The sequence below is a fragment of the Carlito syrichta genome, unplaced genomic scaffold (genome assembly GCF_000164805.1).
Source record: "Carlito syrichta isolate Samal-C Ts95f unplaced genomic scaffold, Tarsius_syrichta-2.0.1 Scaffold311991, whole genome shotgun sequence".
NCBI lineage: Eukaryota > Metazoa > Chordata > Mammalia > Primates > Tarsiidae > Carlito > Carlito syrichta.
This window is the reverse complement of record NW_007256087.1, coordinates 34,603-47,428: the sequence shown is the minus strand read 5'-3', so window position 1 is coordinate 47,428 and position 12,826 is coordinate 34,603. Positions and strand designations below refer to the sequence as shown.

At 51.2% G+C, this 12,826-nt stretch overlaps 1 protein-coding gene across 1 annotated transcript in view; it reads left to right on the top strand.

The window, feature by feature from the left end:
- Positions 1 to 9,497, top strand: part of SSH1 (slingshot protein phosphatase 1) — a 36,297-nt gene extending 26,800 nt beyond the window's left edge. The window contains exons 12-14 of the mRNA XM_021718242.1: positions 859 to 1,059; positions 3,725 to 4,289; positions 7,594 to 9,497. Of these exons, the coding sequence (XP_021573917.1) occupies positions 859 to 1,059; positions 3,725 to 4,289; positions 7,594 to 8,841 (2,014 nt within the window). The 3' untranslated portion in view covers positions 8,842 to 9,497. The remainder of the gene's footprint in view (positions 1 to 858; positions 1,060 to 3,724; positions 4,290 to 7,593) is intronic.
- The last annotated feature ends 3,329 nt before the right edge of the window (positions 9,498 to 12,826 follow it).

The following is a 12,826-nucleotide window of genomic DNA, read 5'->3' as shown; positions in this document are numbered from 1 at the left end:
CTCTCATGTTCCCAGGAGACATACTCAGATTCGACTGAGTTTCAGACCAGCAAAAATAAAACACCAAAGACCAAAAAATAAAAATAAACCCCCCCCCCACAAAAATTGCTGAGATTTGGGGAGAAACTTTAAGCTTGGGCTGTAGGAAACAGGAGCCTGCTTCTACCTGGTGGGTCTGCCTGCTGCACAAAGTTTCACAGGTGCAGCCCTTGCTGGCTTGGTGCTTCCTCACACGCCTGAGCAAATGATATTTAAGGCACATTCCCCAGCCTAACTTTATCTGGCAAATCAGCTACACCTGGGCCAGCACTGCCTCCTTACAAATGCCAGCTCAGCCCGTATTCTCCCCTGGCTTCTCTCTCCCTGGCCTTCCTGTCTGATGAGTGTCTCACTCTCCCAGCAGCTTGCAGCTTTCAGTTTGCTGACCCTATTTTTCCATAGTAACTTGGTCCCGTTCTGATGTAGCAGCTGAACAAGAGCCTTTGCAGAAATCCCTTTCGCTGCCCAGTCGCTTCTCAGGAAAGGGTTTTTGGTCACGTAGCCTGGCCCAGGATGTGGGAAGATTCCTATTTTGTCCCTGAAGGCAGCCAGATTCTAGAGCACTCCCTGTAGGAGCCTGGCCAGGCAAGGACAGATTTCTTTGGATTGCCCATTGTATGCCAATTGATTTCATAGGGAAGTTACTTCCTTTAGAGGGTGGGCAGAAATCTCATTAGGACAGAGGAGGATTTAGGCAATGAGACAACTTCAGTGAGATAAAAAAAAGTTGAGTAACGCCTGAGAGAATGAAGTTGCCTGCCTTGCTGAGATGCTATCTCTTTCTCTCCCCTCTGACCTCCCCCCCCCACCACCCGGTAGGAAGAACCATTCCAAATGCCTGGTACATTGCAAAATGGGCGTCAGTCGATCTGCTTCCACGGTCATAGCCTATGCAATGAAGGAATTTGGCTGGCCTCTGGAAAAAGCATACAACTACGTGAAACAGAAGCGCAGCATCACACGGCCCAACGCAGGTTTTATGAGGCAGCTGTCTGAGTATGAAGGCATCTTGGATGCAAGGTAGGTGCCTGCTTGGGGAAAAGCACTGGCAGATGGACCTGGGGCAGCCCATTGGCTTGTGTGCGTGCTCCCACTTGACCTGGCAACAGATTCTGCAGCCAAAATCCTGCCTCTCGGGGGGTGCCAGTTTGAGAAAAACTATTGTTTTGGCTTTGATTTAGTGTTTCCAGGAGGGATCTGCTTTGATTTTGTTGGCACACACATAAAGCTGGTTTTGCTACCAGAGGGAACGGTGCCCAGCTTCTCAACCAAGGCATGACCTTGGTGTGTGGTATGGGCATGTGTATGTCCCGTTTCCTGGGCATCTGCTTTGTGCCGGGCTCCATGCACAGGCTTCGCTGTGGGACAAGCCAAGGATGGCAGAGGCAGATCGACCAGTTTCCACTGATGATGGGCTGGGTGCATTAGGCCAAACTCATCAGTCTCCCCAAACCTTGGTTTCCTTTTTGGAGTTCAGAATTAATGCCCACTTTAATGTGGGTATTATTGGTACAGGCGCTGTGGGAAACTATGGTGCCTCCTCAAAAAAAAAAAATAGAATTACTGTATCATCCATCAATTCCACTTGTGGGCATATATCCAAAATAATTGAAAGCAGCGTCTCAGAAAGGGAGTTGTACATTAATGTTTATAGCAGTATTTACAGTAGCCAAAAAGTGGAAACAACCCAAGTGTCCATCAGCAGATAATGGACAGACAAAATATGGCCTATCCACACAACTGGACATTATTCATCCTTAAAAAGGAAGGAAATACTGGCACTTGCCTCAACGCAGATGAAGACATCACATCATGCTAAGTGAAATAAACCCGACACAAAAGCACAAGTACTGCATGTTTCTACTCATATGAGGTGCTTGGAGTACTCAGAATCAGAGACAAAGTAGAAGGATGCTGCCAAAGGTAGGAGGAAGAGGGCAGTGGGAGTTGTTAAAGGAGTCCAGTTTCCATCTTACAAGAGGAAGAATTCTGAAGATGTGGGTGGTGGTGGTGGTCACCCAACGTCACAGATGTACTTAGTAGTCAGGATGGCAAATTTTATGTTATATGTGTTCAACCACAGACAAAAATGGGGGAAAACGTTCCCTAATAGGACTGTTGTGAGGTTTATGTGAGTACCTTACAAGTTTACATTTACACTTGGGTTCTTTGGCAGATCTGACTCCTAGCAAATACTCAGTTAACTCACCTTCTTTTATAATATCTCTCTCCCATCCAGAAAGGTCTGCAAAGTCCAGGTTATCCCCCTTTTCCTGGGGCAGGGGTGGATAAGGAACTGATGGTTAAGAGGTTAATTTTTCCCCCCCGTCACACAGCCAGGAGTGGACACACCCAGGTCTGTGGGCCTCCATGGCAGGGGTGCTTAGTGCAGAAGGCCTAAGGCTGTCCTGCCCACATGAGATTGTAGGGGTTCTCCAGGGGTCCCAGAGGGATCTGTACCTCCAACACTTAGATTCTTAGGTTGGAAGCCCTAGCTGAGGTCCCACTTTCTCCCTGCACCTTTTCTATTCTGTCTGTATGAGATACACCTGCAGGGAGAAAGTGAGACCTCAGCTAGGGCTTCCAACCGCTGCTGGAAGGAAGCCACAGCCTAAGTCCATCAGCTTCTTGGCTAACTTTGGGGATGCAGGCATGCCTTGGCAAGGCTGAGCAGGGTCCAGAGAACAGCTCTGGCCAACTCTGGACTCCTTCGCTGTCAAGCAGAGAGCCAGGGCCCAGAGAAGGAAGATGAAGAAGGACCATCCTGTGCTCCTCACTCGCAGTCCTTCAGGTCCTTGCTGCATGCAGTGCCCTCTGCGGCCTAGCCAGGGGTTCCCAGACTGGGTTCCCGGCAGAACTGCTGTGACCTCAAATCATGCCAGATAGCATTTGCACATGGAGCAGACTGGAATGAGTGGTTGTGGTGCTCCTAGCACCGAAGAACAGCAGCTCATCACTCACACTGTACTTTCTATGGACTTCTCTCTTGTCTTGACCCTCCCAGCCCCATGGTGTTGGTATGAATTTAAGGTCCTTGGGGGTGACTTAGTCACCTTACTCCACCATAAACCTTTCTCTTTTTATGCCCTATGCTTTAAAAATGTGTTATAAAAACAATACTCTAGTAGTAGAAGAAATAATTTCAAAAGTGATTGGTAATCTCTCTGACCTAAACAGCCATTTCCAGCTATCCGGAATCTTCCTGGATGGGTTCGAGTGTGATGGGTGTTTCCACAATTGCGTTGTGTGTATGTATTCTGCCATCCTCTCTGCTCGGATCCCCATCCTTTCCCTGTAGTAGAGGCAGGAGAGGGTCGTTACCCTCATTTGCAGATAGAGAAACTGAGTGATGGAACATAAATGGCGTGACTGAATTCACAGAACGAGATGGCACTAAATACTCAACACAGACACAGATGGCAAGCCGATACGTCCTTCATATACCTGCCTTGTTGTCGTCAGGTGATAGTCTTATCAGGCTTCCTCTGTGAGCCGTGGTGATTTAGGGTCGTTCTTGTGTTTCTTGGGAGCAAATGAACAGAGAGCCTTTACCTAAATGAGCCATGGAGCCTGCCCCGACACCCACCTGATGGTGAGCTGTCCTTTGTTGCCCACCGCACCCTCCTCCTGGGACCCTCAGGGAACTGACCATCTCCACTCACCTTCCTCTGCCCTTTCTCCATAGCAAACAGCGGCACAACAAGCTGTGGCGTCAGCAGACAGAGAGCAGCCTCCAGCAGCCTGTAGATGACCCCGTGGGACCTGGTGACTTCTTGCCAGAGACCCCAGATGGCATCCCAGAAATGCAGCTGCCCTGCCTAGACAGTGCCACCCTGCCTGGGCTCCCAGGCGGCAGGACCCTGGGAGGGCCCACATTCCCCTGCTGTTTCCAGCGACTCTCGGATCCCCTTGTGCCTTCCCCCGAAGATGACACTGGCAGCTTGGTCCAGCTCGAGGATCTGGAGCGGGATGCTCTATTGGAGGAAGCAGCTCAGCTAGCAGAGGGGCACAAGCCCGCTAGACATTCCCAGGAAGGTTCTGGGCTCTGCGAGGACATAAAGAAGAAGCTGGAGTTCGGGATCCCCAAAGCCCGGAGTGGCTCCTTGCTGCAGGTAGAGGAGATGGAAAGGGAGGAGGGCCCCAGAGCTGGAAGGAGGGGCCGGCCTTCAGCCCAGCTGGATAGAAACCTGCTCGACTGGGAAAACCTAAATAACAACAACAGCAAGAGGAGCTGTCCAGATGACTCTGAGGTAGGCTCAGGACCAGTGTGTGGGGGACACACATTGCTCTCAGAGCAGCTCCTTCTGAGCCGCCCTGCCAGGCCAGCAGTTCTTGTCCCCAGTGCCCAGTGGGTCAGTTCAGGCATGGTTCTGCTGCTGACTGGGAACATGGTATGTGTGTCACAGAGTGGACCGGGGCTCTCTTGGGAATGACACAGGTCCCCACATGCCATCTTTCCCTGTGTGCCTAAGCCACTTGTCAGACAGGACTTCCAGCTCAGTTCTTTTTTCTGATGTAAAATGTAAAACATAATTTATCAGCCCTCTTCAAGCTTTGTCAGTATGTGACTGTTCTTATTTCATCTCACCCCCAACCAGCTTCCCCACACCCTGGTCTATTTTGAAACAGATCCCAGACATGTCATTTTATTCATCCATGAATGTTCCAATATGCAGCATGGCCCCAGTATCCTTCACACCTTTAGAAGACTGGCAGTGATTCCATCAAGGGTCTAGTCTTCAAACTCAGATTCTGAGACTTAGCTCCACTCACTCCTTGTATTTGTGATATTTGGTGGACTGCCTGCAACAAGGTTCGAGCTTCCACCTGGTGCTCACTGAGAGGACTGTTAATTCTAGCCAGCCTTCTCCCTCCTCTGGCAGCGTGAAGTGACCTGGGCGTTGGCTGGCTTAGTGATGGGGTGTGCTGTGCAGCCTCATCTCTGCTTTTGCCCCGCTCCGCTGCTGGCTCGCCCAAGCCTAGGGCAGGTCTTTCCTCTGCCTCACCTGGCCCTCTCACGGGTCCGTTGTGATTCTCAGGTAGGGGCACTCGGGATAGTGACAGATGTGTTGAAGTACAAAACCCGTTTACGGTTAATGTCGTGGTATGTTGCAAGCAGAACTGGGAAGCTACTTCTGCCAACCTCCATGTCATATAACATACTCCAAACCCAATATAAACCACCCACAGACTCCCCACCTCCCTACTTAGCACTGTCGCAAAGATCAAATGCCCATAAAGACAGATGACACAAGCCAGGTGCAGTGGCTCACACCTATAATCCTAGCACTTTGGGAGGCAGAAGTGAGAGGACTGCCTGAGTTCAGGGGTTCGAGACCAGCCTGGGCAACTTGGTGAGACCTTGTCTGTACAATAAATTAAAAAAAATTAGCCAGGTGTGGTGGTACATGCCTGTGGTTCTGCCTCAGTTACTTGGAAGGCTGAGGCGGAAGGATCACCTGAGCCCAGCAGGTTGAGGCTGTGATGGCTGTGGTGCCACTGCACTCCAGCCTGGGCGACAGAGTGAGACTCCAACTTGGAAAAAAAGAAAAGACAGATGAGACTAGACCGTGGGAGATGTGGGAGGGCTTTAAGTTTCCTCTGGCTGTGTTCACCTGGGATGACAGTGGCTTAGAACTTGGAACGAGGACACTGGAAGACAGAGCCCTCCTGCCTGGTCCTGCCCTCCAACCTGTAGTCCTGTGCCAGGATCCTCCTCCCCTGCCTGTCTGGGCTGCATACTGCTCTCTCAGCCTGGTCAACACCCGCCTGCCCCAACAGTCTCGGCAGAAGCGTCAGTTCCCCTGGGCATCCCTCCCTCTCTGTGGAGAGGCTGAATGTGCCTTTCTCTCTGCTAACACTTTTCATGTAGCATTCTGGCCCATTCCCATGGACAATGGCTTCCTGCAGGCAGGGGCTGTGTCTTGTCCACAACCCCGCACCTGCCATGAGTCCCAGCCTGAGGCAGATGCTCCATCAATATGAGCTGAGTGGATAAGTCTCTCTTCCCCCACCGTCATTGCTCCATGGGCTCTGGAATGTGCTCTCAGATCCCCCACCATAGCTATTTCAGTCTAAGTTTTAGAGACATGCAGACACCTTAGTTAGAGCTTCAGAGAACTCTCTGGGTCAGGAATTCAGGCCTCAGCCAGGTACGGTGACCCACCTGTAATCCCAGCGACTCAGGAGGCTGAGGCTAGAGGATCACATGAGCCCAGGAGTTCAAGACCAGCCTGGGCAACATAGTAAGACCATGCCTCTTAAAAATAAAACAAAAATAAAATAATTCAGACCTTGCCATGAGGATACCAGGTTGTTGATCAGGACTCAGGTCTTACTGGTAGACCCGTGACTGGCCCCAGGGTTCCTGTCTAAGAGAAGACCCTAGTTCCAGGAATAGCAGCTGTGCGTCCTTTTGATACCCTCAGTGTTGGTCTACAATATGGTGTCAGTCCCTGACAGTTGAGAAGAAGGGGTCACCCAAGCTGCTCTTGCAGGGAGAAGTTATGAGAAACCTACATCATCCCTCTGCCTGGAAGGCTTGTTTTAGACCAGCTTAGGAATCTCCCAGCTAAACAGCTCCTGGAGAGAGTTGGCTCCCTCGGTTTCCATTGTGTTTTCTTGCCTCAGTTTCAGCCCAGAAGAGCTGCTCTGCTTGTCAGTTGGCCTGTGAGGAAGTGAAGTGAGTGCGTGTCACATTCATTGATACCTAGTGACCAGACGCAGGGGGTTTTCCTTAGGAAACAACACGGACATGTTTTCTTTTGGCATTTAAAGCCCACGCCATTGGCTGGGCACAGTGGCTTACACCTGTAGACCCAGCACTTTGGGAGGATGAGGTGGAAGGATCACCTGAGCCCAGGAGGTCAAGAGTGTGGTGAGCCGTGATTGTGCCACTACACTCCAGCCTGGGCAACAGAGTGAGACCCCAGCTCAAAAAAACAAACAAACCCCAAAAAGCACCCCACACCAACCTGCTCTTCTCAGGGCCCATGGGCATCAGCATCTGGGTCTGCGATAGAGTCTTTTCAAAAGCCCTTTTCACCCTTTGCCCATTTTGTGAGGACCACAGCTGGATGATGGCTCTGGAGCCACACTATGGCCAGCTGGACAGGGAGGGCTCCGCTCTCAGGCTGTAGACTCCCTAGACCAAACTTCTGAAGGGTGAGGCCTCTTCGGTTTTCTTCATTGAATTCTCACAGTACTGGTAGGTGGGATTGTCACCCTGTTTTCCAGATGAGACCAGGGGCAGGAAAAGACTCATGCTGTGTAAGTGGTGGAGGCAGGGTTTAGATGGGAGGTCCCTGGAGGCTCTTACCATGCTGGCCGTGCATCCAAGGATTGCCGAGGTCTTAGGCACTTAGCCTCTGGGAAGTTGGTTGGACATCGCCCCCTCCCCACCTGCACGGTTTATACCAGGTGGGCTTTGAGAGGGCTGTTCCTGTCCTAGATGAAGTGAAAGCTGCCTCTCCAGTGCCCGCCCCTAGGCCTCCCCCTGTTTTTGGTCTTGGGCTTGTGGCTGCACCCTCTGACGATGTTCTTGTCCCCTTGCAGCACGATGCTCTATTTGGGATCCTTAACAAGGTGAAGCCTTCCTACAGATCCTGTGCTGACTGCATGTACCCCCCAGTCAGCAGGGAGACCCTCGGAGAGCAGCGTGAGGACCCCAGTGCTCCTGCCATCTGCACCCAGCCAGGTTTCCTGCCTCATATCACCTCTTCCCCTGTGGCCCACACAACCAGTAGGCCCCGAGCTCCAGAGAAGCCGACCCCTGGCCCAACCGAAACTCCACTGTTCCCATCACCAGCAGGCTCTAGGAGGCCAGACATCAGTGGTTCTGGGACTGGGGCTGCCTTGGAGCTACCAGCCAGCCTTCTGGAACCTTCCAGAGAGACTCTAAAAGCCCTGCCAAAGTCCCTCCTTTTGAAGAATTCTCACTGTGATAAGAACCCTCCCAACATGGAAGTGGTGAAGGAAGACTCATCAACCAGGAAAGAGCCGAAGCCAGCCAAGGACCTGAGGCTTCTGTTCAGTAACGAACCCGAGAAACCCACAGCCAACAGCTACTTGATGCAGCACCAGGAGTCCATCATTCAGCTGCAGAGGGCAGGCCTGGTCCGCAAGCACACCAAAGAACTAGAAAGGCTGAAGAGCACGCCCGCAGACCCAGCGTCTCTTTCCAGGGATGGCACCACTGACAGGCTGGAGACCAGCATCCCCGAGGAGAGCCAGGATCTGGCTGCTCTCCGTGAGCCAGGACCCCCGGCATTGTCGGGCCACACTGGGAGTGATGGGAAGTCGGAGGCCCCCCCCGCCCTGTTGGAAGGAGCCTCTCTCAAGAGCCCCCCGCCCTTTGGCTCCCGCCTGGATCACACCAGTAATTTCTCGAAAGACTTTCTGAAGACCATCTGCTATACCCCCACGTCCTCGTCCATGAGCTCCAACCTGACCCGCAGCTCCAGCAGTGACAGCATCCATAGTGTTCGCGGGAAGCCTGGGCTGGTGAAGCAGCGGACACAGGAGATCGAGACCCGGCTCCGGCTGGCAGGCCTCACTGTCTCGTCCCCGCTGAAGCGCTCACACTCTCTTGCCAAGCTCGGGAGCCTCAACTTCTCCACAGAGGACCTGTCCAGTGAGGCGGACCCGTCCACTGTCATTGACTCCCGGGACGCCACATTGAGCGAGTCTTCCTTCTTGCGGGAGCCCCAGGCAACACCCAGGAGCCTAGCTGCAACCTCCAAGCCATCAGGGAAATCTGTCCCAGAAAACTTGAAGACCCCCCTGTGGACGGGCAGAAGCTGACCCACCTGTGCTGCTCTGGGACGTGTATTTTCATATGACTCTCCCTTCGTTTCACTGTGGATTTTGGGCATGATGTAATCATGATTTCTCTGAAACAGTTGAAGTCATCCTAACTTTTCTTGCCACAGAGAGGAGGAAGAGAAACAAAAATAATGTGCAACACAAGAAGAAAGGGAGCTATTAGCTGTGTGACCTAGAGAACCCAGAGGCCCTTGGCCGGTGGACATAGAACTCTACTCCCAAGTCCTGCGTTTCAAGAAGAGTTGTACACAGATATGCTCACGTATCCTGACTGTTCCGTTTGCAGCCTGTGAAAGGAGAGTTGTTGTGGTGGCAGCATTCCTGTCGCTCGCAGTCTAGCTCATTCTGGCCCTTGCAGAAGACTCTCGGATGGCAACATAAGTCCTACCTCTGTTCTTGCTGTGCTTTTCAATTTTAAAATACAAGAATGACCAAGGCTCGTTCCAGGGAATAATGCTTTGTTGAAAGGGTTTTTACAAAAGAGAATTTTTGTTTTTCAGTTGGGACCCCAGGCACGTCAAGACTTTTAACCTGACTGTACCAAGTCCTGCTGGCTGATGGCCTCAGACAAATGCCTTCCACACTGTCCAGCTCTGGGCCGAGTGGTGGTTAAATAACGTGCTCTGCCCTGGTCGTGTTGTTACAGCTGAGTGAGTGGGTGGCCAGCAATGGGGTCAGGTAGGGAAAATGTGTGTGATGATCTCAGTTGTTGCTAATGCTGAACCTTAAATTGTCCCTTGTCACGGGGAGGACCCACCAAGCAGCGTGGAGCCTCATCTGCTGTTGAACCGCACATAGCTGCGTTTAGGGTTTGAACATGCTCACATGTCCAGTGGGGATGGTAGTTCTAGACCCGCACTGTCTTGCTGGCGGCCCAGACACTCAGGCTGTGGCTACTCCTGTTTGAGAGGTCGGGGGTTGACAGGAGATCACGCAGTGAGAAATTGTCAGTCCCTCTCCAGGAGCAGCTGCTCTGAGAGGAACGGAGCTTAACTTGACAAGCCTCACAGCTGTTTCCTGCAGCAAAAATACTGCTTCCTGTCTCTCCAGCTGCCCAGCAGTGGTGGCAATGTCTGAATCCAGGGCAGATCTGTGGTCTGTGCCTTGGCTCTGTGGGTGACCCCTTTAAGAGTCAGGGGAGCTTGAGGAGTCCTGCTGCCCTGGGCGCTGTGTTTGAAGGACCCTCTGGTGTTCCTGGGGGAGAGACTGTGAAAGCGTTTTGAAGAGAGAGAGAAATAGCTTGGCACGAAGGCAGAAAGGTTGAATTCAGGGATCGTCAAGCTGTAGTGTGTGGCCCGTGAGCTAAGAATGGTTTTTATGTTTTTAAGAGGTTGTAAACAAAATGAAATCATATGCAACAGAGACCACGTGGCCACAAAACCGAAGGCATTTACTGCCATGCCCTTTGTAGAAGAAGCTGGCTGACCCCTGGTTTTATTTGACCACACAGGGCAGCGCATGACCTGCAGGAAGAAACTGGGCACATTTAAAGCCTCCTGTGCCTCTCAGACACCTCGGCCAGGCCCTCCCCCTATGCCTCTCCCAATCCCAGGCCTTGCCAGCCCCCCACTTGGCGGTGGGGGTGCAGGAGGGAGGAGCAGTGTGTGTGGTGGAATCTGGGCATGCCTCTGGCTGAAGTCTCTCACAGTGCCATCTTGTCCTCAGCTGCGTCCACCAGATTAACTTGGTGAAACCAGAAATCCTCCAGGGGTCAGCACATTCTGATAGCGGGTGAGAGTCTTCATCTTAGCATTGGTCAGGAGCAGGTCCCAAAAGTGGCCATTCTGAAAGCATCCAGGCAAGGTCTTTAGGAACAAGGCTGGCTCATCCTTCAACTGGTGGGTAGTTTTTTCAAAGACCCTCTCATGAGAACTTTGTCTCGCTGGTATGTTTCTTTAAAATATTTGTTATTTTGCTTCATAGGAAGTTATTTTCCCACTAGTGTCTATTAAAATCACTGTAAAAGGTGATTATCCACTCATTCCTGAAACCCTGTAGGTTTTCTCCCTCACCTTCAGCGAACAAAAGCATAGTCTCAAAAAACACCAAGTTCAGTATGCTTTGCCAAATTAAATTTCATGTGGTAGATCAATTTTTGTGTCAAAATAATTCTTTTAAATTTGGTGATGACAGACTTTTTTTTTTTTAACCCTGTGTATGAGAGTGATATATTTTTGAGAACTAATTTTGAAAGCCATAATTTTTATTCAGAGTAGGGGGATGGGGAGGATTACACATGCCAGTGGGACTTGGGCTTTTGGCAAATGTAGCCATTCATTGTTGGAAGCACAGCTAGTATCTCAGCATCTAAACAGATGAGGGCACCAGCCCCATTATCAGAGCAAACTGATGCATTCTTGATTTGATGGTTTTTATGCCTGGCCTGGAGGAAAGGATGAAGATTTTTCTTGGAGCCCCAGATCAGTGGCATGTAAACATATGGCAGGTTGCTGTTTTAAATGCTGTAGGAACAAGAGGAGCATTCTGGTAGGCTTGGGGGCACCTTGGCAGAGACAGATGCATGCTATCTCTGAAGAAGGTTTGCTCCGTAAGCTACACCATGGTTTGGCTGATGCTTTGTAGTCCGTCTTAGCTGAGGGGGAAAGTTTCAGACACAAGTAACACAAGAAGAGGAGGTTTCTGCTGTGCAAGTTACTGGTGTTTTTGTGACTGTTGTTTTCATTGAATGCCTTTGTTGAGTTAGTTCTGAGTCAGCTTGATACCCTGTGGAGTCAGCCGCACCTCACCTCATGAGGCATGCCAAGAGTTAGACTGAGCTTTCTGCAGCTTCATCTCGCATTGATATGGGGACGTCTGTCTTCCCTCAAGTTTTCTTGAGTATAAGGGGACACTGGGTGAAGGAGAGGAAGAGCCTGGCTGCCCTTGGGTCACAGCTTGACCATGCCAGTTTCCATTTCTGTTTCAGTGGTGGCTTTGGCGTCTTCTAGCAATGTCTCTGGTTGCATGAACTTCCCAAGAACAAGGCTGCTTTCTCTTTGCATTCTCTGCCTTCTGGCTGTCAGTGCCAGGACCCCTGCCAACCTCTGGGCTGTCAGTAGTTTGCCACCAGGAGGCAAGCCCTTCTCTGAGGCTCTGTTGCCCAGGCATGAAGATTTTTCACCTTGTGTGCACAGGCAACTACACTGTCATGTCCTTTCTGTTCCATCTGCCCTCCTCAGCTAAAGATTGGCCTTCCCTCAGGAGTTCCCAAAGCATGCCCAGGACAGAGCTAAGGTTGAACGTGATAGACCTTCAGGACAACCCTGTCTTTCCACGTTCTTGCCCCAGGGCTGGACCATCCTGGAAGGTTTGATGAGTCCCTCTTTCCCCTGGGGACCATTTCTCCCTAGAGGGAACAAATGCTGCATCATTTAGTCAAGATCATATTGCCCGAGGCATCTGAAAGAGGGAATTGCTTGCTGTTGGCCAGAAATGCATTTCACCCCAGCCCCTAGATTGTTGGCTGGCCCTCCAGCAGAGCTCCCCTCACACACAGCCCAGTGAGGGCATCTGTTCACTTCTCCTAGGAGAGCTGGGCACAATGCAGGGTCCCTTGTCCTGGTCCCACCATTCGGGTTTCTGCTGACCTTGCAGCCAGATGAAGGTTGTTGACTCACGCCCATACTTGGCCCCTTGTTTTGTTACTGAATGCCTGTGTGCATGAGTCTGCTGTGCAAATATATATGCATACATACATATATATGTATGTATATATATTTGACTATATAGAACTTGAATCCAATTGTCATGTGCGTCCACACACGCTGTGTCACCCCTTGACCGATCTGGAGTGATGCTGCTAGCACCACCCTAGGTGGGTCCTGAGAGACAGCCTCGTTCTCGTCTTGTGGTAGATGCTGTGCCAGCTGCAGCCACTCTTAGACTAGAGTCTTGCTAACCAGATCCCCAGTCCGCCAGTCTTTCCTCTCAGCCTTGCTACATGAGACCATAGCTGCTTCCTCCC